Below are 27,065 nucleotides of genomic sequence, written 5' to 3' on the forward strand. Positions count from 1 at the left end.
CTTACAGAAGTTCATCGTGAGAAATCAAGAGGAGATTTTTGGAAGGTTTTGAACCAAACCTCCATCAACTTAAATTAGATAATCAACCGAAGTTTGTGAATATGTGAAGCTGCTGTTTGTTATCTTGACATGAGGCCATATCAAGAACACATTTTGTGAATATAAAACAAATGCAAGTCATTTTCTGCTGATAACGAGTCCATAAAACAAGCATAACGGGTACATTCCCTCAAAATGGAGTAATCACTTTCATAGTGGTAACTGTTACACAAAACTTCAAGTTGTGACAATTAAACAACAGCTTTGTCCACTATTTTCCTTTTTCCATGGAGAACTTTTCCGTACTTTGTAGCAGCAGAAAGAAAATAAATAAAGCTCCCTGAAAAAAACATGGTCTTGCATGTCAAAGAACCATGCTGGATACAACATGGTAAAAGGCATGAGAAGGAAGGGGCTCAGGAAAGGGTAACCATATTTTATCCCCCCCTCAAAATGCCCCCTCTTCCCACCTCACTTTACGTCTGCTTCTTCTCTTCCTGATTGCCTCCAAAATCAAAGGCCTGCCTGTGCACATTCCACTCCTCCGTCCTCGGCACAGCCTCCCGAGCCTTTTGGTGGATATCACTTACTCCTGCCCACCACTTCCTGATATCCTCACTCTTCTTCCTTTCCTTCTACGACATCCCCAGCAGCCCCCTTGGCAACCACATCTCCATCCTCTGCAGCAATCTCCTCTCTTCCTTTCTCAAGGCCCAGACCTCTCCTTCATATAAAAGAGCCGGTATTTTTTTGTGTTGTGCAAAAGCTTGCCCTTCACTAAAAAAGAACCCTTGGATCACAGACAAGGCCAGAAACACTCCTGCACTTACTTCACATGGCGGCGGCTGCTACTCTCTCGTCTCTCTTCTCTCTTATTTTTATTTTTTATTTTTTTAAATACAGAATCGAGGCTCGTGACAGAGCTAACATTTATCACAAAAAAAAAATCAAGCAAACAAACAAAATATATAAAAAGAGGGAGCGGTAGATAATATAGGGAGAGAAGGGGAAGCACACAAACACAACATTTGAGAGCAGGGACATCGGGAGATGTGTGGGAGGGAGAGGGCATGGGGGGAGAAGGCGTGGGAAGGGAAGAAGTATAAAAGGTGGGAGAAGTATAAAACACAAGGACACCAAGGACTTCCAGGAAAGAAGTTGGTATTTCAAAAAAGTGGATTTGGGGTGAAATTAGCGGGGGTAGAAAAGATCAAGGATTTGGATGGGGGAAGATAAGAGATGGTGGTGAACAGCTGTTTTAAAGACCTGGAGGGAGGAGTGGGATTGAAGAGAGTGAGGGAGTTTGTTCCAGAGGCGGGAGAAAAGAGGAATTAAGGAGTGAAGGTGAGCAGAGAGTCTTGATTTTGGCAGTTTAACCATAAGAGGGTTGCAGGCAGATCTTGTGCGACCTGTAGGAATATTTGGGGGACAGAGCCCAGAGAGAGCTGGGGGAGCAAGGCCAGAGAGGAGTCGGTAGAAGACGGAAAGACCACCAACCTGCCTGCGGTGAGTGAGTGAAAGGCCCTTGGAGTTAGCTTCATCGCGGGAGATTCCAATGATTCTGAACGCTTTGGTTTCAACAGCGTGAAGACGAGCTAGGTGTGAGGCAGGAGCACCAGCCCAGAGGGGAGAGCAGTACTCCATTGCGCTGCGGATGAAAGCCTTATATGTGGTGAGGAGCTCAGGTGTGCCAAGGAAGGACTTCGCACGACGGAGGATGCCTAGTCGGCGACTGGCTTTGGAGGCCAGCTTGGAAATGTGGTTTTCCCAGGAAAGATCATGGCAGATAGTGAGACCCAAAATCTTGAGTGACAGAACTTCTTGGAGAGGATTATTCAGAAAGTGGATGGGAGGGTTGTCCAGTCGGTCTTTTCGGAGAGACATCGTAAGAGTGTGAGATTTGTCAGGATTGAAAGACATGTTCCACTTGTTTTCCCAGTCTGATTTTTGCCCAGTCTCTTCTTTTCTTTTCCCTTCCCCTCCCTTCCCTTCCCCTCCCCTCCCTTCCCCTCCTCTCCTCTCCTCTCCTCTTCTCTTCTCTTCTCTTCTCTTCGCTAGAGGATGCTCAGCTAATGATCTGGTTGGTCATTTAATCAGGATCTCAAGCTTAAGGAAATCCTCACTTTTCTGCAATCCTCAATCTTGTATAGGAAATAAAAATGCCAAGCGGCGTCCATCTCCTCTCCGGGTCTGTTTTCTGAGCAGCCATGGGAAGTGAACATACACCGGTGAAGGCGCTGCAACAAGGCCTTGCCCACCCAACCGCCACGCTGCTAGGAGCACAAGTTCACATTTTTTACATTTTCCAAACACCAGTGAAAAGACGGAAACCGAACACTTGTTATAATCACAACTTTATATTCCCGTGTTCTGCACAAGTTTGAAATCCCCAAACACCATAATGCGTTAATCATTGAGGTACAAATTTGAAATTCACAATTCTCAGCACTGTAAAATTGTACGCACACGCGCACCTATTGTCATAGTCAGGCGAGTTGCGTTTAAATTTTTAGGACAAAAATAAATATGATTGGGGCGGTTGGGAGGTGTAGTAGGTCAATGCCGACTCTTGCTCACTTGAGGATCGTGAGTGTAGATCAAACAAACAGGGTGTGGTAGGTGTGACGGAGCAAGAACGGCACACAATCTCCAAACTAATTTGAAGAACCACCTTTAGAGGACATTTTTCCCCGCAGAGCTGGGGTTGGCCTTTTTTGGGCACCGTGATCCCCTTTTTGAAGCAATGTTTTTTATGGCCGGATGCCCTTCCTGCCGCCAACCCTGTTCGTCGTCCAAACTAATTTGAAGCAGTGGCGGAAATACTTTAAACTTGCACAAACGCATGATTATGCAAGTCGATTATGCAAGACATCAAATCGATCAAAAGAATAATGACTAAAATGGCGTAAGATGCGAATCGGAAATGACGACTTTGTTCTTAGGCTCTAAGCTGTTCATGATTCGAGTCAAAATTTTCACTTGTGAAATTCGCGTGTGACCGATTCCTCAGTGATGTACAAGAAAAACAAACCGTGCAACTTTGTGCCCCGGTTATTTGGCTTCAGCTTATAAAGGTATCGTGATAATGTCGGGTTTGAACTCTAACCATCAAGTCGCTGGGTGGAGGAAGTCACAGTGGCACGTTCCATTCAACAACGGCATCCCCACAATGCTTTGCACAGCTCTCACAAATTGAGCAACCCAACATGATCCTCCAATCTATGATTCCAATCGGCATGAGGCATTGGTCTCTGAACATTTTGAAATGCCTGGATTTCTAGAAATGTAAGAGGTCTCCCTCCTGACAGTTCCAATCAGTCCTCGTCGTATTGACCTGCCGCCATTGTCGACGAAGCTCCTGCACGGTGGCTCCGTACTCGGCGTGTAGCTCCTGGAACGTCGACAGTGCCAAGCCACTGGCCAAGCCTGGGCCATCATTACATTCCATGTAGAATGTGGTGGATGAAGCCGGATTCACAGGTCTCGTTCTGGTGCCTGGACGTGGAGGTATGGGAGGTGGCGGCCTGCGTGGTGATGGGATAGTAGAGCCAGTAGAAGCAGTATTGGATCTCAAGCGAGGGTCGCTGCTCGAGTGAGGTACAACTTGTGGTGGGCATTGGCCTGCCCGCAGGAAGAGGAAAGCACATGCGATCAAACCTTTTTGAACCAAAAGTGGGGATCTCATATACAGCGGTCTTTCGGGGATATAATCAAATCTATTTCCAAAAATCATCCCAACACGCTTACCTTGAGAGATGCAGGAAACATATTGCAAATCCCAAATGAGGGGCGACATTATGAAAGCGGAGAGGTCGACCACCAAAGCTTTATATTTCAATGCAATTTGTTACAAAAGTGAACGATGTGAGCTTCAGCACACAAGCCGTGAAAGCTAATTACCAAAGCAAATCATTGATTGGAGATTCAAAGCATTCCATCAATTTTCCCTTCCTTTCTGTTAATCATTCAGCGGCATGGATTTTAACGGGCAACTAGGATATTTTGTCAGCTCAACAACAACACAACAACAACAGGCATTTTAAGGCCATTTTCCCTGCTCGAGCTGGGGTTAGCCTTGCGGGCTCCATGACAAACTTCTCCATTTTGCCCTATTTTCTGCATCTCCCCTTGTTAACCCCCTTGCCCGCATTTCTTCTTCCAGCACCCTGAGCCAAGTCTTTATCAGTCTTCCCCATCCTCTACTTCCTTCTACATTCATTTTCATCACTCTTCTCACTTTCATCCTTCCTCAGCACATGACCAAACCATTTCAACCTGTTTCTCTTCACAGCATCCATCGCAGGCTCTATTCCCATCATCTTTCGCAATTCATCATTTGTCTTCCTCCCTCTCAACGATACTCCACACATCCACCAAACCATTTGCATTCCACCTTTTCCAGCCTTCGTTGCTGCTCTTCATTCATTACCGATGTCTCGCTCCCATAAATCATTTACACTTCTCACACATGCAGCATACACCTTTCCCTTCAGCTTCAACGACACTCCCCTCCTCGCCAGCATGCCCCTCAGTTCACGAAACTTCTTCCATGCACATCTCACTCCAGCAACCGTTGCCGAGTCTGATCCACCTTCTCCATTCAGCATGTCTCCTTGGTAACAAAATGTTTTCACACCTTCCAGCTTCACGCCGTCTCCAAGATCCAACTCAACATTTCCTCCATCTGCAGCTCCCTCTGTGCACACCTTACACTTGAATGTAGCTGCCACACTGGTTAATGACCCTCTCAGACCACTACATTTTTGATGAACCCACTCAGCACACATTGTACATTGAATGGAGTTCACTCCGACATCCTTCCTGCACAAAGCACACGGCCACTTCCCAGTTCTTTTCACCTCACCACATGCTTTACCACTTGCCATCACCTTCGTCTTTCTGATATTCACCTTCAGACCTTTTGCCTCCATATATTCCTTCCACTTGTTCATCTTCTCCTTCAGTCCATCCATACTCTCCCCAATCAACACCAGATCAACTGCATACAACAACGCCCACGGTAATCCGTCCTTTACGTTCCGAGCCAGCACCTCCATCAGAACTACAAATAGTAGTGGACTTAATACCGGCCCCTGATGCACTCCCACATTCACCTCAAACTCTTCTTAATACTTAATACCGGTCCTAATACCGGTATTAAGGACCGGACTTAATACCGGTCCCCCAAATATTCCTACAGGTCGCACAAGATCTGCCAGCAACCCTCTGATGGTTAAACTGCCGAAATCTCGGCTCTCTGCTCACCTTCACTCTTTCATTCCTCTTTTCTCCCGCCTGTGGAACAAACTCCCACACTCCCTTCAATCCCTCTCCTCCCTCCACGTCTTTAAAACAGCTGTTCACCACCATCTCTTATCTTCCCCCATCCATAACCTTGATCTTTTCTACCCCCACTAATTCACCCCAGATCCACCTTGTTTGAAATTCCAACTTCTTTCCTGGAAATCCTGGCAGTGTCCATATGTTTATACCTCTCCCACCCCCCCCCCCCCCCTTCACATGCCTCCCCCCCAAAGCCCTCTCCCTCCCACAGATCTCTCGATGTCTCTATGTCTCTCGGTCCCTGCTCTCAAATGTTGTGTTTGTGTCCTTCCCCCTCTCTCCCCATCTTGTTTACCGCTCCCGATGTTATTTGTTTTATGTGTCTGTTTGTCTTTCTGTGTGATCAATGTTCGCTCTTTCACGAGCCTCGATCTTGTATACAAAAAAAAAGAAAAAAAAAAAGAAAAAAAAAAAACTCAACTGTTCCCGCCCTTCGTCCTTACAGCTGTGCGCGCTCTCTCATACATTGCCATGACTACTCTGATCAACCATTCCTCCAATCCTAACTTCCTCAATGCCCATGTCACTACTTCGCGTGGAACCCTATCAAATGCTTTCTCCAGATCAACAAATCCAAGAAACTTCTTCCTCTTCTCCATGTACTTCTCCTGCAACTGCCTTACAATAAAAAGCACGTCTGTCGTTCCTCTTCCTGGCATAAATCCAAACTGCATTTCGTCGATCTTCACTTTCTTCCTTATCCTCCTCTCCCACACCCTTTCCAATACCTTCATTCCATGCTCCAATAACTATCGCTTGATATGAGCCACACTCCAGAGGGTCACCTTCCCCCTTGTATAGAGGGACGAGGGTAATCGGTTCCTGATCCACTGGAATGCGGCCTTCTTTCACCACCAGATTACAGATCTCTGTCATTCTCTTCACACCCCAACTTCCCGCTGCCTTCAACATATCTCCCACAACTCCCGTCAGCCCTGCTACTTTTCTACTCTTCATTGCATTTATTGCTTCCTCAACTTCCTTCTCAGTTATATTCTCTGCCGGTCCTAAAACTGGGTTACTCTCTATGTTGCCGTACCATTCATTCTCTGCATTCAACAGCATTTCCATATATCTCTTCCATCTTCCTTTAATTCCATCTGAGTCCACAACGATTTGTCCCACTTTATCCTTCAAGCAACTCACCCCCATCACATCGCACCTCTCTTTCGCTATCTGCTTTGCAATCCTGACTTCCGCTCTCTGACCCTCTTCCGAATCCAAGTATTCTCCAAACATTTTCCTACATGCCTCTTGCGCCTTTGCTACATCTTTCTTTGCTGCCTTATAACTTTCATGCGCTGCCTCTTCTGCCCCCGTCCCCTTCAGCCACTCCTTGAACTTCTTCCTCTTCTCGTCAATCCTCAACAAAATAATCAAAATAATATCAGCTCAACAAAATAAAATAAAAAGAACAGCTTAGGCCTTTCAGGTTTCTCTTATCCGTGTGACTTTGCCTGACATCCAAACCGAGGAAATAGAAAACTCAACAACAACAACACAACAGGCCATTTTCCCTGCTAGAGCAGGGGTTAGCCTTGCGGTCCCCATGACAATCTTCTCCATTTTGCCCTATTTTCTGCATCTCCCCTTGTTAACCCCCTTGCATGCATTTCTTCTTCCATCATCTTTAGCCAAGTCTTTCTCGGTCTTCCCCGTCCTCTACTTCCTTCGACATTCATTAGAAAATGAAATTCCAAATTCCAAAAATCATTCCAAATTCAATAGAAAACTCAACAAACCATTGAATTTTGAAGAAGGCATCAGAGGTCTTGGCCGTGCCGAGATCAGCTTTTGTGTCGCTAGCAGGGAGCAGTGTTGTCGCTCCAGTTCATCGGCCAATGTGTGCAAGTAGTCAAAGTTGGCAGAGGTGATGGCACGCATCCAGGTGGTCATCTCCCCATGGTTCTGTGCCGCCAACGTGTACGTGCGTGCGTTGGCACAGGTGAAGCGCAGGGAAAAAGCGTGTTCGATGGGTGCGGCATCGCTGAGCTCCACGGTGCAACCCTCGAGCACGACGAGACCGGCTGGCTCGCGGTCATCCCGCGAATCAAAGTAGAAAAGCATGTTTCCCTTGAGGACGAACCAACGGCGCTGGAAGGCCGCATTCACTTCGCCTCGCTTCAGCAGCGTGCCCTCTTTGTCAATGTACGACTTGCACATTGCAAAGTGAGCAACGGTGCGCTTGTTTAGTTTCATCACGAGAAAACCTGTTTGGGAAAACACATGGGCCTGTGTGGAAAGCAAGGGAATTGTAAACATTCAAATTATCACGACTAACACATACAACTGTGTGCGATGAACACAAACCGATATTAAAATTGATCCATTGAAAAAGTAGAATTAGGTAATCCAACCTTACTTGCAAATACAAAGCTGTGTGGAGTCAGGATGAGTCATCCAGTTCGATAAGCCATCGATGAAGCAAACCGCCACAATCCTCGAGCCGAGGTGATGCCGGATCCGACCTCTCCCCTCTCCCAAACTCGAGTCAGAGAAAAAAAATCCTCATTTCAATCCTGTTACGATACACATTGCTCGTTTCAGGAAAAGTTTTCAGTGCTCAGAGCTGGCTGCGGAGGCCAATCAGTAGTGCAACAATGGTATGACAAATTAGAAACAACAGAGGGTAGAAAAGTATTTATAGAATATCAAGAACAGCATCATACATGGAGAGGAGGAAATCAAGAGAAGGTGGAAAGAGAACTATTATTAAATGTGAAAAATGAGAGAGAGGGTATGGCTGAGGCATGGAAAACAGAAGGCCGGCCCTGTGAGGGAGACTGAAGAGGAGGAGGTTGGAAAAGCACTTGCCAAAATGAGTGGGAAAGCCTGTGGGGCATCTGAAGTTGCTGTCAAATTGGTGAAGGTGTTGGGCCTTCTGGGAGTAAAACAGATAGTAGAGTTGATTAGGAAGGTGTGGAGTGAGAAGATGCTGGATGATCGGAGAAAGAGTATATAATACCAATTTTCAAACAGAAAGGGGATAAATAAGACGGACTGTGGAAACTACAGAGGGATCAGATTGATGGAGCATGCGATGAAGGTAGGAGAGAGGATTGCAAAGGAAAGGCTAAGAAAGATTGTGAAAAAATTCTGCACAAAGTCCCTTACATTTTGTGACGGTGATGGGCGTGTTGAGTGACATCAGTGATACAGAACTGTGGGATCTCCTCTTTGTAGGAAACGTAGTCATAATGGCAGAGTCAAACGTAAACAGTCTTCAAGCAGCCATCAATCATCTGGACTGGTCTCCCATCTCTACTGCCTCTGACATAAATTCTTCCTGGGAATTCTTCCAAAGCAAACTGCTCTCTCTCATGCACAGATTTATCCCATCTCGTCTTCTGTTGTCATACCCTTCCTCCCGTCCATGGTACACGGAATCTTGTGGTGAGGCTATTGCCCAGAAACAACTTGCTTTCGTCTCCTGGAAAGCAAATCCAACAGAAGGAAATCTCATTTCCTTTCACAAAGCCCAAAACAAGTGTGTGTCCACCCTCAGGAGAGCCAGGAAACAATATCTCTCCGTTCTCAGGACCGAACTCTCTTATCTGTCTCCCTCTTCCAAATCCTGGTGGCGTCTGGTCAAATCCGTTTCTGGTGTTTGTTCCCCCTCCATCCCCTCCCTCACCTCAAATGGCCACACGGCTGACTCCGCACGTGAAAAAGCTGAATGCCTCAACTCTGTGTTTACCACTAAATCTTGTGTCCCAAACCCATCCCTCTCTGTACCCACCGTACCCAGTCGTACCCAGCTGCTCCTGGACTCTGTGTCCTTTCCTCCTGACAAGGTGGAAAAGTTTCTGTCAACCCTCGACTCGGATTCTGCAACTGGACCTGACGGCATCAGCCCACGGGTCCTAAAATCCTGTCCTTCCGCTCTTTCACTCCCTCTCTCTGTTCTCTTCACCCTCTCTTTTGCTCAAGGTCATCTTCCATCTGCTTGGAAATCTACCAACATCACCGCTTTGCACAAAAAAGGTGCAAAAACAGATCCCAGCAACTACAGACCAATCAGCCTTCTCCCAATTATCAGCAAAGTCATGGAATCCATCATTGCTTCAGATATGAAATCTTTCCTCTTCTCCAATGGCTTGATCTCTGATCATCAATTTGGTTTCAGACCTGGACACTCTACTCTGGACATGCTGCTTCTGCTTTCTCAACAATGGATGGAGGTCCTCAATGCCAAACAGGAAATTAGAGCAGTCTCCCTTGACATATCACGTGCCTTCGATACGGTCTGGCACCCCGCTCTGCTCACCAAACTCTCCTCTTTTGGTATCCATGGAAATCTCCAACGCATGGCTGGCGGACTTCCTCTCTAGTCGTAGTCAACGTGTGGCCCTGAATGGGTTTCTCTCATCTCCTCTTCCTGTTCAGGCTGGAGTTCCACAAGGCAGTGTTCTGGGCCCTGTGCTTTTTCTGGTCTTCATCAATGATCTCTCTGACTCTCTTGAAAATCCTCTGTATCTCTTTGCTGATGACTCTACTCTCTGTCGCTCCATTCTTCATCCCTCAGATCGGCAGTCTGCTGCCTCCTCACTCTCTGCAGACCTGGACAAAATCACAGACTGGGCAAACAAGTGGAACATGTCTTTCAATCCTGACAAATCTCACACTCTTACGATGTCTCTCCGAAAAGACCGACTGGACAACCCTCCCATGCACTTTCTGAATAATCCTCTCCAAGAAGTTCTGTCACTCAAGCTTTTGGGTCTCACTATCTGCCATGATCTTTCCTGGGAAAACCACATTTCAAATCTGGCCTCCAAAGCCAGTCGCCGACTGGGCATTCTCCATCGTGCGAAGTCCTTCCTTGGCACACCTGAGCTCCTCACCACATACAAGGCTTTCATCCGCAGCTCAATGGAATACTGCTCTCCCCTCTGGGCTGGTGCTCCTGCCTCAAACCTAGCTCGTCTTCACGCTGTTGAAACCAAAGCATTCAGAATCATTGGAATCTCCCGCGATGAAGCTAACTCCAAGGGCCTCTCACTCACTCACCGCAGGCAGGTTGGTGGTCTTTCCATCTTCTACCGACTCCTCTCTGGCCTTGGCCCCTCCCCAGCTCTCTCTGGGCTCTGTCCCGCAAATATTCCTACAGGTCGCACAAGATCTGCCTGCAACCCTCTTATTGTCAAACTGCCAAAATCAAGACTCTCTGCTCACCTTCACTCCTTCATTCCTCTTTTCTCCCACCTCTGGAACAAACTCCCTCACTCTCTTCAATCCCACTGCACCCTCCAGGTCTTTAAAACAGCTGTTCACCACCATCTCTTATCTTCCCCCATCCAAAACCTTGATCTTTTCTACCCCCGCTAATTTCACCCCAATTCCGCTTTTTTGAAATACCAACTTCTGTCCTGGAAGTCCTTGTGTTTTATACTTCTCCCTCCACCCCTCCCCCCTTCCCACGCCTCCTCCCCCCAAGCCCTCTCCCTTCCACACATCTCCCTGCTCTCAAATGTTGTGTTTGTGTGCTTCCCCTTCTCTCCCCATCTTGTTTTCCGCTCCGTCTTTTTGTGCGTTTCGTTTGTCTGGTTGATTTGTTTGTGAAGTAAATGTTAGCTCTTTCACGAGCCTCGATTCAGTATACAAAAAAAAAAAAAAAAAAAAAAAAAGGAACAGAGAATTGTTGGAATGGCAAGAGAGCTTAGAAAGGCTGGGATTAGTGGTGTCATGTGTGTGATAGAAGGATATCTGAAGATTGAAGGTAAGATTCTACAAGACAATGATCAAGCCGGTTATAATGTATTGCAGAATACTCGGCCTACAGGCGATCTTGCTCCAAGAGTGCAACACGTTCCCTTTAATTTTTGCAACACATCCCTGACACATCCCTTTAATTTGGGCAGTGTATAAGCAACAGACAGCTGTCTCGATCGCTCCAAAAAATAAAATAAAAATAACCTGGGTTACCTACATGAAGCCAGGTTACATCTCTTCAATCTCATTCTTCCCTCCAGGTCTTCAAGGCAGCAAGTTCATCATCATCTCAGATCATCCCCAATCCAAAACCATGACCTTTTTATAACCTCGTTAGCCCGTCCACTTCACGCCACTCCCTCCTCCTTCCAAATTTCCAGTTTTCCCTCCTGAGAGTTTCCTTCTGTTATCCATCTTGTCCACCCCATCATGCATGCTTTCCTGCCCCTCATTCCTCCCCAAATCCATTGTTTGCCCAAGTCTACCTCTATCTTGGCCTTCAACTGTCATTAGTGTTCTCTCAACTGTTCCTTTTGGCCGGTTGCGTCCTGATCCATGTATGGTACTGGAACTAGCTCTTCCATGAGCCTCGACTATGTACTGTATACAAAAAAAATAAATTGTGGGAGTTGAGAGCAAGTTGCGATTAAGCGGCGTACAGTGTCACGTTCAAGGTGACAGCGCAGGTAAAACAGGTTGTGAGTTAGGTTGAGTTTGTGTTGATAGGGGTTGAGTGTGCGGTGGTAACCGGAACGAAGTCAAGATAATGTTACTCAGGAGGAACACGGAAGGATTTGCTCAGATGGGTGGTTCGTCGAGTATTTTACTGATGTGCCGTTGTTGCAAAGCAATGATGGTGATGTGATTGTTAATGTTTTTTCCGAGATGTCGCGTTTAAAGATGGAGGCAGCACGTTTGAAAATATGCTGTTATAGGAAGTTGTTGGTGTGATTTTTTGCATCTGAGAGGGGGTAAGTGATTGGACAAGTGATTGATTGTTTTGGAGTGGAGATGATCAATGTCGGTGAGTTGGGTGCACCCTGTGATGATTCCGAGCGCTTTGTTCTGTATTATTTGAAGTTTTACCGCATTTGTTGTGGATATGGTGGGTGTCCAACTTGAGCGAGCATCGTTCATAGTGGTTCGGATAAATTGTTCGTAAATTCTGGTTCGGGATTGTTTTTGTTGACCAAACTTGGTATTAGTTAAAGCTTTTAGTGCGCTGGGTTTTTTATGTTTAGTGAAGGTCATGTGAGGGTCATGTGTGATTCCAAGTATTTTGGGGATTTTATTTTGGGAGACTTTGTTGTTTGGGCCTTGTGATTGTTGGGTGGTAGTTTACTTTACATTTGTCTGGGGTAAGGAGCGTGATTGTTGATTCCAGAGTAGGTGTGAGCCAGAGTTTGAGTTGTTTGTATTGTTTGAGTAAGCGAGTGGTTGGATTTATGGTGAGGCCTTGTGCTGCTATAGAAAGGTCATCTGCACAAGTAAGGATTGTCGTCTCTGCCAGTGTGTCTGTAGGTCATGTGTGTGCAATATTTCATGAGGATGTCTGTTTGTTATTTGTTTGGAGGAATGGTGTTTGCTGCATGTGTTTGCGCCTCACGAGTTGGAGTTGGGGTAGTGCTGGATGCTGGACGTATGAATGTTTTTAATTGTTTGCCAAAGTTGTTTGGATTTAGTTTTTGTCCCACGTCCCTCCGACAAGGTCGTAGACGGGAATGAGCTCCGTCCGACCAACGGATCATCTGTCCATGCACTTTTGTGTTTGCAATATTTCAAAAACCGTTTAACATTTATCTCTCATATTGTTGATATGTATTAATTCTGACATCATCTCAACCTGATTAGATCACGGCGGCGATCGGCCGAATTATGTTGCCATGGCAACCATCTCGGCAATTTGGCTTGTGAATGCTATATTTCCAAAAAAATTAAAACGTTCAAGACTTATCTTTCATATTATACAGATCTACGGTATTCCGCATACCACTCAAAAGGCAGGGAACCTGGAGTATCAGCTCCTTGTAAAGTTTAGAGATTCCATGTATTATTGCCAGTTTTGGTGTCTTTGTTGTTGTATTAGCTGGGTGATGTGTAATCTGAAATTATTATTATTATTATTGTGGCGGACACGAAAGCTCACTGGCGTGAGGGCATCATTCCACGCACCAAGTGGGCGGCGGCCACGCCCAAGGGGTAGGCGTGGCCGCGGGATATACACCGGGCGCGCAGCCCGGAGCGCTCCAGTGCTACAGTTGAGCTCTTATAATAAAGTCTCTTAAACTTACCGCGTTGTCCGCTTCCTTCTTGTTGTACAAGTAAGCGCGCGTAGCACCGCGCTTCATTGGTGACCCTCCGACGTTCTGGTCAGCCGTCGCTGACCACCCGAACCCGCCACAGCAATGGCAACCAACGCGGTCCAAATGAAACTCCCCGAGTTCTGGGAGACGCACGCCGAAGTCTGGTTCCTGCAGGCAGAAGCCCAGTTCCGACTTCGAGGCATCACGGTGGACGAGACCAGGTACTGCCACGTGGTCGCCTCCCTCGGGCCCGGCACGGCCGCCCGCGTCGTGTCGGTCCTGAGGAACTCACCGGCCGACGGCAGGTACGAGGCGATCAAGCGTCTCCTCCTCGCCACGTTCGGCCTCACGGTGGACGCACGGGCCGACCGCCTCCTGGACCTCCACGAGCTCGGTGACACGCGACTGTCGGTCCGCATGGACCATATGCTGTCGTTGATGGGCGACGAAACCCCGAACGCTCTTTTCCGGGCGTTATTTCGACGCCAGCTGCTGGCACGAGACCGCCTCGCGTTGGCCGGTTCTGTGACGACGGAACCCCGAGCTCTCGCTGCCGAGGCCGACAGGTTCTTCGCGGCTTTGGACGCGCAGGCGAGTTTTGGCGCAGCCGTCGCGCATCCCGAGGCTGATCCTGATGCTGATGCACCACACCTCGGGGATCCCGAGGCTGATACACGCCGCGTGGCCGCCGCCATTCCACGCCCACCACCACCGCGAAAACCGCGGCCTCTGCCTTCGCCGCAAACCTGGTGCCATTTCCACGCCAGGTTTGGCCACAAGGTGAGGAATTGTTGCCCGCCGTGCTCCTTCGGCAAGTCGGGAAACTACAAAGCCGGCGCTCGGTAGCGGCCCTGAGTGTCGGCCATTCCGGCAGCCTTCTTTTTATAACGGACACCTTGTCCGGGCGCCGTTTCCTATGCGATACGGGGGCACAGGTGAGCGTTATCCCTGCCTCTACGTCCGACAAGCACACCGCAGGCCGGGGCCCCGCGTTGCTTGCCGCGAACGGAACACCCATACGCACATTCGGCAAGCACTGCCTCTCCCTGCGGTTCGGAAGGCAACGCTTCACGTGGACGTTCGTAACCGCTAGTGTCCCCATGGCACTGCTCAGTGCGGACTTCCTCTGTGCACACGGGTTGTTGGTCGATGTGAAGACCAGACGTCTCGTCTAGGCTGAAACGTTCAGCTCGCTTGCTTGCGCGCTGAGCAGCTCGTTGAGCGGCTCACTGAGCGGCTCGCCAAGCGCCTTGCCGAGCAGTTCGGTCCCAGCGAGGTTAGTGTGTACGCTTCCGGCAGCGGACGACTTCACCCACCTCCTCGCCAGCTTCCCGGCCCTTACGCGGCCCACCTTCTCGGCGGGGGCCGTCAAGCACGGGGTGGAACACCACATCCCCACCGCCGGGCCACCGGTCTACGCCCGGGCACGCCGCCTCGAGCCGACGAAGCTCGCGGTAGCTAAAGCGGAGTTCGCTACGCTGGAGCGGCTCGGCATCGTGCGGCGCTCCGAGAGTGCTTGGGCGTCGCCGTTTCACATCGTGCCAAAGCCCGGCGGGGGATGGCGACCGTGCGGGGACTACCGGCGCCTCAACGACGCCACCACCCCCGACCGCTACCCCGCCCCCTACATCCAGGACTTCTCCGCCCGGTTGGCGGGCATGTCCTTCTTTTCGAAGGTGGACCTCATACGCGGCTACCATCAGGTCCCCGTCAGGCCGGGGGACATCCCGAAGACGGCGGTCATCACGCCGTTAAGACTTTTCGAATTTCTTTGGATGCCCTTCGGTTTGAAGAATGCGGCTCAGGCGTTCCAGCGACTAATGGACAGCGTCTTGCGCGACTTGGATTTCGTGTACGTCTACCTGGACGACATCCTCGTCGCCAGCGCGTCCCGCGAAGAGCACCTTCACCATCTCCGCATGCTCTTCGAACGCCTGGGCCAGCATGGCCTCATCGTGAACCCCGCCAAGTGCCGGTTCGGCGTCGCAGACATTGACTTTTTGGGGCACCGCGTCACCAGGCACGGGGCCACCCCCCTACCGGCCAAGGTGGAGGCGGTGAAGGGGTTTCCACGCCCCCGCACGATCAAGGGGCTCCAGGAGTTCCTGGGCATGGTAAACTTTTACCATCGGTTCCTGCCCCGCATCGCCCAGCTCCTGCGCCCCTTGCACGAGGCCCTCCGAGGGAAGCCGGGCAAAGGTGACGTTACTTGGACCGAGCAGATGGACGCGGCGTTCGCAGGCGCGAAGCTCGCCTTGGCTAACGCCACCATGCTCGCGCACCCGGCGCCCGATGCACCGATCGCCCTCACCACCGACGCCTCGGACTACGCGGTGGGCGCGGTGCACGAGCAATGGGTGCGTGGTGCTTGGCAACCGCTGGCGTTCTTCAGCCGGCAGCTTCGCCCACCCGAACGCTGCTATAGTACCTTCGACCGCGAGTTGCTCGGGCTTCACCTGGCGGTCAGGCACTTCCGCCATCTGCTCGAGGGCCGTGCGTTCACGGCCTTCGTCGACCACAAGCCACTTGTCTTCGCGATGGGCAAGGTCGCCGAGCCATGGTCGGCCCGGCAGCAGTGTCACCTCTCGGCCGTGTCCGAATATACAACGGACATCCGGCACGTCGCGGGGAAAGACAACCCGGTGGCGGATTGCCTTTCCCGGTCCGTCGCCCACGCAGTCCACCTTGGCATCGACTATGCCCGGATGGCGGCGGAGTAGGCCGCCGACCCCGGCGTCCAGGCCTTGCGGACCGCCGTCACAGGCCTCCGCGTCACCGAGGTGCCGTTCGACGGCGCGGCCCTCTTGTGCGATGTCTCCCTCGGGCGGCCTCGCCCCATCGTGCCCGCGGGCTGGCAGCGCCAGGTTTTTGACGCCATCCATGGCCTGTCCCACCCGGGCACGAAGGCCTCCCAGAGGTTGGTCGCCAACAGGTTTGTCTGGCATGGCCTCCGGAAGGCCGTCCGCGGCTGGACCAGGATGTGCCTCGCGTGCCAGCGCGCGAAGGTGCACCGGCACACCCAGGCCCCATTGGCCCCGTTCACGGTGCCGGAACGAAGGTTCGACCACGTACACGTGGACCTGGTGGGACCTCTGCCCCCCTCGCGGGGTTTCACCCACGTCCTGACAATGGTGGACCGCACCACCCGGTGGCCGGAGGCCGTGCCTTTGGCGGCGACGACGGCGGACATCGCACAGGCGTTCATCGCCACCTGGGTCGCCCGGTTCGGCACTCCCTCGGACATCTCGTCCGACCGCGGCCCCCAGTTCACCTCGGAGCTCTGGGGGGCGGTCGCGCGGAGGCTCGGGGTCCAGCTGCACCGAACCACGGCCTACCACCCCCAGGCCAACGGCCTGTGCGAGCGGTTCCACCGCTCGTTGAAGGCCGCGCTCCGGGCCACCCTCCGCGACGGCGGCTGGGTCGACAGGCTCCCCTGGGTCCTGCTGGGCCTCCGGACGGCGCCCAAGGACGACCTGCGCGCATCCGCGGCGGAGTTGGTCTTCGGACAACCGCTGCGGGTGCCGGGCGAGTTCCTCCCCGACCCCACGGCACCATGGTCCGCGGCGCAGGAGCGCTCCGGCTGCAGGAGACAGCCCGGAGGTTCGCCCCGGTGCCGACGGCGCACCACGGGCACCCGCCTACACACGTCGCCCCGGAGCTTCGCACCGCGGAGTACGTCTCCGTCCGGCACGACGCCCACTGGACACCACTGCGGCCCCCGTACGATGGGCCTTTCCGCGTGCTGGAGACCGGGGTGAAACATTTCACCTTGGACATCGGCGGTACTCCCGACCGCGTCTCGGTGGATCGCCTCAAACCGGCCCACCTCGACGTGGACCACCCACCGCCGGTGGCTCGGCCCCCGCGTCGGGGCCGCCCCCCTGCGGGCGGACCCCCGGCACCGCCCAGGCCCGCCGGCACGCCGCCCCCCGGTCCTGCACCCATCCCGGGTGCAGCCGGAGGCATCCTAGCTGGCATCCATGCACCCCAGACGCCGCTTCGGCCGGGTCATCCGTTTGCCCCGCAAAGTGGCCCTCCAGGTGCGCGGGAATTCTGGGGGGGCGCGTGTGGCGGACACGAAAGCTCACTGGCATGAGGGCATCATTCCACGCACCAAGTGGGCGGCGGCCACGCCTACGGGCGCGCAGCCCGGAGCGCTCCAGTGCTACAGTTGAGCTCTTATAATAAAGACTCTTAAACTTACCGCGTTGTTCGCTTCCTTCTTGTTGTACAAGTAAGCGCGCGTAGCACCGCGCTTCATTATTATTATAGTTCTAGTCTTTAGGGTCTAGGTTTGTGGAAGAGCTCGGACACAGAACAGATCAGGACACAACATAGCAAAGGGAGAAAGGGGAAACGCCAACAGCAGGGCAGAGGGAGAAAGTCAACGGAGACGGACAAGCAGGGATGCAGGTAACAATGAGGGTAGGTAGAGGAGAAAGCAAGGGATGAACAAGATGGAAACATAAACAAAGTTTGAAGATTGGAGATTTGTTCGCATTGTTCTTGTGAGGGGGTGGTGTGTCGTTACGGAACGCCTCTTGTGGGGATTTGGTGCTCGATTTATGGGGAAAAATTAGGGTTGAAGTGTTTTAAGTAACCTTGTTGTACGTGTCTGTTAATACAGGTGGTCAGGACGTTAATTGTAACAATAATTATATTATATTCAATAATTATATTAAAACATGGTAAAACTGGCCAACATCCTTTCTGTCTTGAGTAAATGGAGTAGAGATGGCATTCTGGTAATTGATGAAAGCTTTACATTTATGGGGATTTGAGATTCAGTTGCGTGTTTATGTAATTGATGCATGATAATAATGGGCACGAGGTCACATGTTAATTCGTATGACGTGTTCCAGGTAAACTTTGGCCTGTTCAGGTGAGGTGGAGGTCATGTCTGGGGAGGTTGGGTTTATCCCAAGATTGTGGTCCACCCCAAACTGCGGTGGGATTAGGGTTTGAGAAAGAGGAAGAAGAGAACGCTAATCGGGCTGAGCATTTTGTCCAATCAAAAGGCAGGAAATCTTTCACGAGTGGAGTGACCCAGACCCCTCCCCGATTAGATCGTTGATCTAAACCCGCTCGGTCAAGGCAGCCAGTGATTTGTTCTGCAAATGACGTCACTTACGCCACGTCACTAAATCGTTATATTTATGTCTTCGAATGAACTTTGACCCTGGTTCGGTATCCTGACCCCTTCGAGCTCCACCATTGTATTGTTATCCGCATCCTCCTCCAGCTTGGTTCCACAGGGTGTTTACCACACAGACGTTACTCCTTCACATCTTAGTCATTTCCTCTCGTCGTGCTTGTTGTTGGTTAAATGTTCAAAACCCCAACATATGGTTAAACACGATTTGATAATCTCTCACGAAGTCATGGTAACAAAGTACATGACGATGCTAAATCAGTAAATCACTAATCAGATACCAGGAAACAACTTTAAGAAGCCGAGAACGAAAAACATTTCCTTGGAGTTGGTTAAAGTGTTTAAGTTCCCCTAAAATCGACAAGGTCGTAGCACAATCGAACACCAAACTTGTTTTTATCGATACATTTTTATCGGAATCATGGATATGTCGACGTGTTTGTCGGAAAGAGCGCGTCGAGTCCTGGTAAAACGGCACAACACCTACCTGGCCATTTTTTCCCGCTCCCGGCCGTATGTCTGTCTTCCACCGACGACGACGAACAGCAATATCTGAACTCACAACTTAACGAAGCGTCGAAGCCTATCAACAAAACCCCCGCACAGCAACAGAATCTTCATACTCTTCTTCCTCTTCTATGATTAAATGGCGTTGTCGGTGCCATGAGGTTCTATATACGCCACGCACCACACACGGCGTCATTTACCAATCAGCTTGCTATCGCTTGCCGGCCGTTCCTTATCAACCGTTTCGTTGGAATGCTTGCTTGGATGATTCAGCGCCCTACCCCTACAACCTGCTTGGTCATGGAAGCGAACGAATCTTTTCACGAAACATCATTCATCGTTTTTCCTTCACGCCTATTCATTCCAAGATAGTCATTCGCTCTTCGTTCGGCCGGCATTTTGGCTTGCCTTTTTTATTTTATTGGAGATTGTGAATTCGAGTTCGGGATGTAATAATCCGCGGGAGATTTGTCTTCGTTCCGAGGAAGGGATCTCATGAAGCTTCTTTCGCGACGGTTTGATTGACGCGAATTTCACGTCTTTGTAAGTGAATTGTTTGCTTTTCTCACAGCAATGTATGTCAACGCAAACACCGGTGATTCGATTGGCGAACAATTACGGATCAATACGTTGCAGTGTTTGGATTTCTCGACCACTGAGGCCTGGCGTTCACTCGTTTATAAATGTGCGTGCTCTCGCTCCATACTTTACACGCAATGTCTCTGGAGATATTTATGTAATGCTTTCTAAAATCACTTTATGGTATTCAATACATTGATTCCCTTTTCCAAGAAAACGTTGCAGGGTTCAAGAGGGAGTCTTTGAAGGATTCTCAGGTTGTCACAGCAACGTGGCCGTTGCTAAGTAAACTGAGTAAAATGGGGTAGGGGTTAAATCTAAATGGCCATTTTGACCACCACGTTCTCCATCTATTTCCTTAAGTGACTTCCAATCAAGATTCCATAAATAGCTATAAACGTCAAACTAACACTAACAGATTCCAAACATGCAGCCTTGATGGCTTCCTCCTGCATTGAAAGAAAATGTCGTAGGCACTACCGCGTATTATATCGCCATGGCGAGCACAACGCTGTACAAGGTGATTGTGTTTAACGTGGCGTGACCTGCTCGTGGGCTGCTGGGGTCCACAGTACACCTCCCCCCCTCCCCCCCATATCCCAGCAAGACGATGTTTTTTCTGGAGCCGTAAGATGTTCTCAGCATAAAATAAGATGTCGACATTTGAAATATTTGCATACATCCTTCTTTTGACCACATATGTGCATAGCTGTCAACTCAAAACTATTTGAAGGAGGGAGAATATTTCTTAATCGGGGTCCAGGTGCCGCAGGCCCCGCCGCCCCGGTCAGGTCTAGGGCGACGTCCTGGTGGGGGAGGGTGGGCGTGGGGGTCGGGGGGGGGGGGCAGAGCCCCCATGCCCAGAACAAATCCAGTACTAGAAAGCATATGAAAATGCAAAGAAAGTTTGTATCAGACGTCTTCTTCTTCCGTATGCTCAAAATAATGAAAACGGTTAAAAAAAAAAATGCAAAATGAAAATTGATGACTTTATGCAGCTCCTTGCCCTTTGAGCTTTAGATCTAAAACAATAATTGGCTTCTAGCTTTTGATTGGTGAGCCAATTATGTGACCCAGTATGCAAATTATTTAAATTTCAGGTCAATTTGACGAAAATTGACGATTTTATGCAACCTTTGATCTAAAAAAAAAACAAAATCGAGAACAATGCCACTGTCGCCAATATGCCTCCGCAAAGTCCCACAACGGGTAGATGCCATCGTTCACTGTCCTAAACATAAACAATTTTGATTTAAATCCCTTCAGCTGTTTTCAAGTATCACATTTTCACCAGCCATGACAGGTTTTATATCGATTAGTGAAGCAGTTTCAGAGAAGGGATTTTTTTTAATATCGGCTTTCAAGTGAATATGGCTGCCATACCACATGACATATGACCTTAAAATGTACACTCTGCATATGTATGGGTAGAGGATCACGTTTGTGAAGTTTTGTGTTGATTGGAAAAGGTTCGTTTTTCTATCCAAGATGGCTGTCAAACAACGTGACCTACGACATCATCATTTTCAAACTATATGCAACAGTGCTGTTGGATCATATTTGTAAAATTTAGCTTCAATAGGGTAAGCGGTTTCAGAGATATAATTTTTTTTTTTTTTTTTTTTTTGTATACTGAATCGAGGCTCGTGAAAGAGCTAACATTTATTTCACAAACAAATCAACCAGACAAACAAAATATATAAAAAGAGGGAGCAGAAGACAAGATGGGGAGAGAAGGGGAAGCACACAAACACAACATTTGAGAGCAGGGAGAAGTGTGGGAGGGAGAGGGCTTGGGGGGAGGAGGCGTGGGAAGGGTGGGGGGGGGGGAAAGAGGTATAAAACACAAGGGGACCAAGGACTTCCAGGACAGAAGTTGGTATTTCAAAAAAAAAAGTGTAGGATTTTGGGTGAAATTAGCGGGGGTAGAAAAGATCAAGGTTTTGGATGGGGGAAGATAAGAGATGGTGGTGAACAGCTGTTTTAAAGACCTGGAGAGTGGAGTGGGATTGAAGAGAGTGAGGGAGTTTGTTCCAGAGGCGGGAGAAAAGACGAATGAAAGAGTGAAGGTGAGCAGAAAGTCTTGATTTTGGCAGTTTAACCATAAGAGGGTTGCAGGCAGATATTGTGCGACCTGTAGGAATATTTGGGGGACAGAGCCCAGAGAGAGCTGGGGGGGGGGGGGGGGGGCAAGGCCAGAGTTCATATTTTCCTTCAATCCAATATGGCTGCCACACCATGTGACCAATGACGTTTTCGTGATCATCTTTTAATCACCATGCCGAGTCAATGACACACGTAAAATTTTGAGTCAATCGATTTGGTGGTTTGGGAGAAGATGTTTTTTAAAGGTTTTAGGTTAAATCCAATATGGCTGCCAACCCATGTGACCTATGATGTCATAAATTTAATATTTAAATACAAATGGGTCATGGATCATGTGCATGCAATTTAAGATTTTTAGGATAAGCAATTTGATTAAAACATTTATGGCTGGTATACCACTTCACCTATGATGTCATCATTATCATGCTTTTGTTCCCCATTTAGTGGGGTGCCTGGACAATCAGTCATTTCAAGTTGATGCAAAAGTTTACTTTTTGGTGTGAAAAGTTCAAACTGCTCTAACTTTTGAACGGATGATCCGATCTGAACATATTTGATATCAGCAACTTTGTGATGAAAAGTAGCAATCTCATTTCTAAGTATTTTCCCTCTATGGGCCACCGTGTTGACGGTATCAGGGTAAATCCATTTAAAAAAACATGTTATTTTATGACTATTTTCATATTAATCAGCCTTGCTTTTTAATTTGGGTCACAGATCCATGACGTGGCCAGTAACCTATACAAATTGACTCCTGGGCGTGAGAATCAGGCACCAGTGGACCCATCCTGCCTCCGTCATACACGTTTGTACCACCTGTAGGCCGAAATCTTCTCACCCAACCTCCGGTAAAAGATGTGCAGCCACTGCGCATGAGTTCATTCCAGAAGGAGGAACAGCGTGAAGAGGCATGGATGACTGTGGTACATGCCAACCTGCACGTGGAATTGGAGACAGAGAAAGTCACTCCGATCATGTGGTCTTCATACCATGCTTGTCAATGAGATGCTGTTGGACCACCAGAGAAATGCATTGAAGCCCCCCTACCACTATTCCATGAGAATGCAGCTACACCAGGAATGATTCGACATGGAATGGACCGAGGGAAACAAACAACTGAGTACCTCAACCCACAACATCCTCCAGTATTGGTAGTGGACCAACTACTTTACGACATCACAAAGAAAATGCAATGGACCTTCCCTGAAATCTTTGGAGAAGACAAGTTTCTTGTGATGCTGGGAGGGCTCCACATCGAAATGGCTTTGTGGGCCACTATGGGAGATCTCTTATGTGAGGCTGAATGGCCAGAAGCCCTGACATAAGCCAGAATTACTAAGACAGAGGCAGCAGCCAAATCCTTTTTGAAAGCATACGATCCAATGAGAACACGATATGCTCACCAAGTTACCGTTGTGGTGCTCGAAAGCCTTCTGAAACGAGCCTATGAGGACTGTGGAATCGAAATGACCTTTGAGGATTGGGTCTCGGTGGCTTGCAGGGAAAAACCAACAGTGCAATTCTGGCTACTCATTCACAAGTACCAACAATTCATATTCATGTTCATCTGGTCACATCGGGAGCGCAAGTTCAAACTCATGGTCACTACTCTCCGGAAGCTTGTACCCCTATTCTTTGCCCTAGATCACCAGAATTATGCTCGGTGGGTTCCTGTCCTTATCAGAGACCTAGAGGCTCTTCCGGCTATCATCCAGGAGGGGTTTAAAGCGTGGCACTGGACGATAACTAGAAGCAATAGTCTGTTCTCATCCATACCAATTGATCACGCACATGAGCAGGCCAACAAAAGAGTAAAAGGAGTTGGTGGCGTGATTGGTCTCACAGAGCTCTCTGCCATGTTAGAAAGCTGGATTGTGACTGGTCGAGAGATTAGTCGCATTGTTGAACAATTTACTGACGCAAATGACGATGCTGATGATGATGAAGAGATCCCTCATCATGAGGAAAGAAGTGCATCTCAACACCGTTTTCGGCACCATGTCACAGACCTGTTGGATGTCCTGCTAAGCAGACAAAATCACTTTGAGGAGAACAGTGCGGATCTGGTCACGTTAGACAACAAAGTGTGTATCAACGAGTCCGCTGCCACCTCTGTCCGTATTCTAGAATCTAGGGGACAAGAGCAATATGACAATTTTAGGAAAGATGTGTTTGGCTTGAATAATGTACTTCTGCTGGCGCCGATCAATAAAAACAACTTGTTGCTGTTCCATGAACAGAAAACTCAAACGAAGACAGCACTTAAGAGGAAAATACAGCACTTCAAACAACATGCAGAGTTGTATGGACAAGCATCTGTTGTGCTTGAGAGCAGAGGTGGAAATCTGGAGGAATTTTTCTGCCACGAATCTTCATCATCTCCACCTGCACTGTCTTCTGAAGGATCTCTCAACTCCTGTAGCAAGTCAGATTTATTTCCATGCATTATGGAAGCCAGTGCAACTACAGACCCAACAGTAGATGAGGAGCTGGTGGCACCGGATGTTTATGGGGTCATCGTTATCGATGGTGGAGCACTGATCTAAGCTCTTCCTGGTACAGCCGTCCAAGGCAAGTCATTCGATGAATATTTCACCAAGGTTTTCTGCCCAAGGATCCAGCATGACTTGAAAAGAGCAGCAACAGTGGATATTGTTTGGAATCAGTATCTCACAATGACAATCAAAGGGGCCACAAGGGGAAAACGAGGAACGGGTGCACGATAACGCGTGTCTGATCGTGCCAAAGTCCCGGGAAAATGACATAATATTTTGATAAATGTAGAAAACAAGAAGGAACTGTTCTCTTTCCAGTCAACAAAACTTATGCAAGTACAGTTCCAAGATGACAAATGTGTCTTTATCACTTCAGGTGATCAAGTCCTCACTGCAGGGAATGGTCCTCCTATGGGACCATGCAATCACATGGAGGCAGACACTCATGTCCTGGTACATCTCCTTCACGCCCTCCAATATTCCTCACTTGTGATGGTTCATACTGGGGACACAGACGTTGTCGTAATACTTTTAAAGTAATTTCCACCATATCATTGCTGTGAACCCAGCGGCAGAAATCTGGATTTCATTGAAAGCAGGAAAAGCAACCAAAATGATCTCCCTCAACACCATCGCCTCAAGCTTAGGAGTGACAATGTGTAAAGCCATGGCCCTCTTCCATACGTTCACTGGATCAGACAGCACATCTTCTTTCAAATTCAAGGGTAAGCGATACTGCTTCAAGACGAAGGACAAAGTTTCATCCCTCATGGAAGAATTTGCGACTGCTGCTGGCACCCCGTTCCATATATCACCAAAGTTGAAAGAAGTGGTGATGCAATTTGTTTGCAGGCTGTACTCCAACGAATCTATCACTGACGACAGCAACGTTGACCTCGTTCGAATGAAAGTGTTCTGCCATAAGACTAGGGACATGGAGAGAATACCCCCTACGAGTGATGCGTTGGACCAACATCTCAAAAGGAGTGTCTTCCAAGCGAGCATCTGGACTACAGCTCACGAGCCATTGGCGCCTGTCCAAAACCCCAGCAATCATGGATGGATGGAGAAAGACAACAAGCTGGTTCCCATTTGGACGACGCTGCCCCTTGCCAAGGATGTATTCGATCTCGATGTAAAGTGTACTTGCACAAAAACCTGTTCGTCGTGCAAGTGCAAGAAGGCTAACTTGAAATGCACACATTTGTGCAAGTGCAAATGTGCTAACTATATGACTCGGAACTGTTCCCAAGCCAGCAAATAGTAATGTTTGCAGTGGTTTATATATTGTTTAGTTCATAAATTGTTTAGTTCATATATATATAAAAAAAGTTGCGGATCTCAGCGCCGGCCTTTCCCCTTTACCAAGGGGGGATTAGTCCCCTTGTCTTTTACTAGCCGACGGGACCTGGGACCTATGACGTCCTTCCCAGGCAGCGTTAAATACGGTTTTAGGACTATGAATTTGCTATTACCTAAGTACTAACGCTGACCGTAAACGAGGAAATAAGCCCCGCCCGAATCACGGGTGTTAGTGGAAACGCCGAGCGGTAGCGACCCATGACCCGAGCCGTTATCAATGACTAAACCCGATCCGAGCGGGTCTTAATCGTGCCACGCTTACCCAATGGAGGAAATGACGGAAACGGTCGAATTTGGAAGAACGGAATAACAGAATTTATTTACACTTTGTGCAAGAAGAAGAAGAATACACAGTGCAGCCTTAAACAGTCTTAACTTATCCCTGGACAAACGGGCCCGTCACACTCAGACACACTCACACGGGGTTGCAGACGAACTGGTCGATGGTCCAGGGATGGCGTCCAGGCAGCTCTTCCTCCGGTCCCCAACTCGCACCGCGAAGGAGACGAACAAAGACGGCAGGAGCTCTCCACGTGTCGTTTGGCGCGCACGGGATTATTATAGGGCAAACGGTAGGCTGGCTTTGGCGGTTGCACTTGCGGCTCAGCCGCGTACGTAATAAACGGACAGTCCGTAATAGTTCAATAGACGCGAGCAATGCGCTTCTCAATCTCTCAATGCGTATCTCAATGCGCTCTCTCAATACAACTCTCTTGCAATGCGCGACTCTGTTCCGTCCTCGTGGATCCCTTCGTAAGCGCCTCTCCCTTCCCATCTGACAACTCGACGAGTGCCTCTCCCTTCTCATCTGAGGTGGGGGCCTCGCGCCAAGGGCTTTATTGCCACGCCCTTGGAACCCTCTCGAACTCACCAGGCGTTTCTTGCCACGCCCTATCAAGCCATGCCCACCGAGCTCTGGTTGGCTGTTGCCCTCACCGCCACCGCCTTCTGACGTGCTGCTTGATGCGGCCACACCTCAACCCTCGCGCCCCTCCCCCTTTTCAGGCCTACCTCGTGGTTACCCCTCATTGCTCCCCACCCTCATTGCTTCTCAATTTCCCCCCTCTCACTCCCCCTCCTCAAAGCGTCCTCCCCGCTTCTTCCCCCTTCAAACTCTCACCTCCATCTCCCCCAACCTTCTGCCTCGCTCTTCCCCCTCCTCAAATAACACCTCATTGTGGCTCACCCAATCACCATCAAACCTTCTGTCCGCCCCATCCTTCCCTTTCTCCGAGCTATTCTGAAATCTCTGACACACCTTCAACAGCTCTCCCTACCTCTTCCACCTCTTCCACATCTTACCCTACCCCTCCTCCCCCCTGTTCTGTATCTGATGCTCCCCCTTCCTCTTCATTAACGGTATGGACCTCAAACATCCGGGGCCTTCGTTCAAACTTAACTGATCTCTCCATACAGGTTGCTTCTGTCAAACCAGACGTGATCTGCTTAACAGAAACTTTCCTCCTT

At 49.3% G+C, this 27,065-nt stretch overlaps 2 protein-coding genes across 3 annotated transcripts in view; one reads left to right on the forward strand and one right to left on the reverse strand.

Annotated features, from left to right (window-relative positions):
- Nucleotides 1-2,376: 2,376 nt before the first annotated feature.
- On the reverse strand, nt 2,377-19,414 carry PHETA1 (PH domain containing endocytic trafficking adaptor 1). Of its 2 annotated transcripts, none has more exons than XM_068135457.2 (4): nt 19,037-19,414; nt 7,745-7,901; nt 7,125-7,592; nt 2,377-3,660 (listed from the first exon to the last, which is right to left on the reverse strand). In XM_068135457.2, the coding sequence occupies exons 3-4, from the start codon at nt 7,579-7,581 to the stop codon at nt 3,317-3,319; spliced, it is 801 nt and encodes a 266-aa protein (XP_067991558.2). In that variant the 5' UTR covers nt 7,582-7,592; nt 7,745-7,901; nt 19,037-19,414; the 3' UTR covers nt 2,377-3,316. The 2 variants fall into 2 exon arrangements, with proteins under 2 accessions (XP_067991558.2, XP_067991557.2); XM_068135456.2 differs by having other exon boundaries at nt 7,125-7,614.
- Nucleotides 19,415-19,459: 45 nt separating this feature from the next.
- LOC137439575 (uncharacterized) overlaps nt 19,460-27,065 on the forward strand; it is a 47,993-nt gene continuing 40,387 nt past the window's right edge. Inside the window, exon 1 of the mRNA XM_078768198.1 lies at nt 19,460-19,599. The gene's annotated coding sequence lies outside the window, so the exon portion shown is untranslated. The remainder of the gene's footprint in view (nt 19,600-27,065) is intronic.

This window comes from Myxine glutinosa, chromosome 14 (assembly GCF_964187855.1).
Source record: "Myxine glutinosa chromosome 14, kmMyxGlut1.1, whole genome shotgun sequence".
Classification (NCBI taxonomy): Eukaryota; Metazoa; Chordata; class Myxini; order Myxiniformes; family Myxinidae; genus Myxine; species Myxine glutinosa.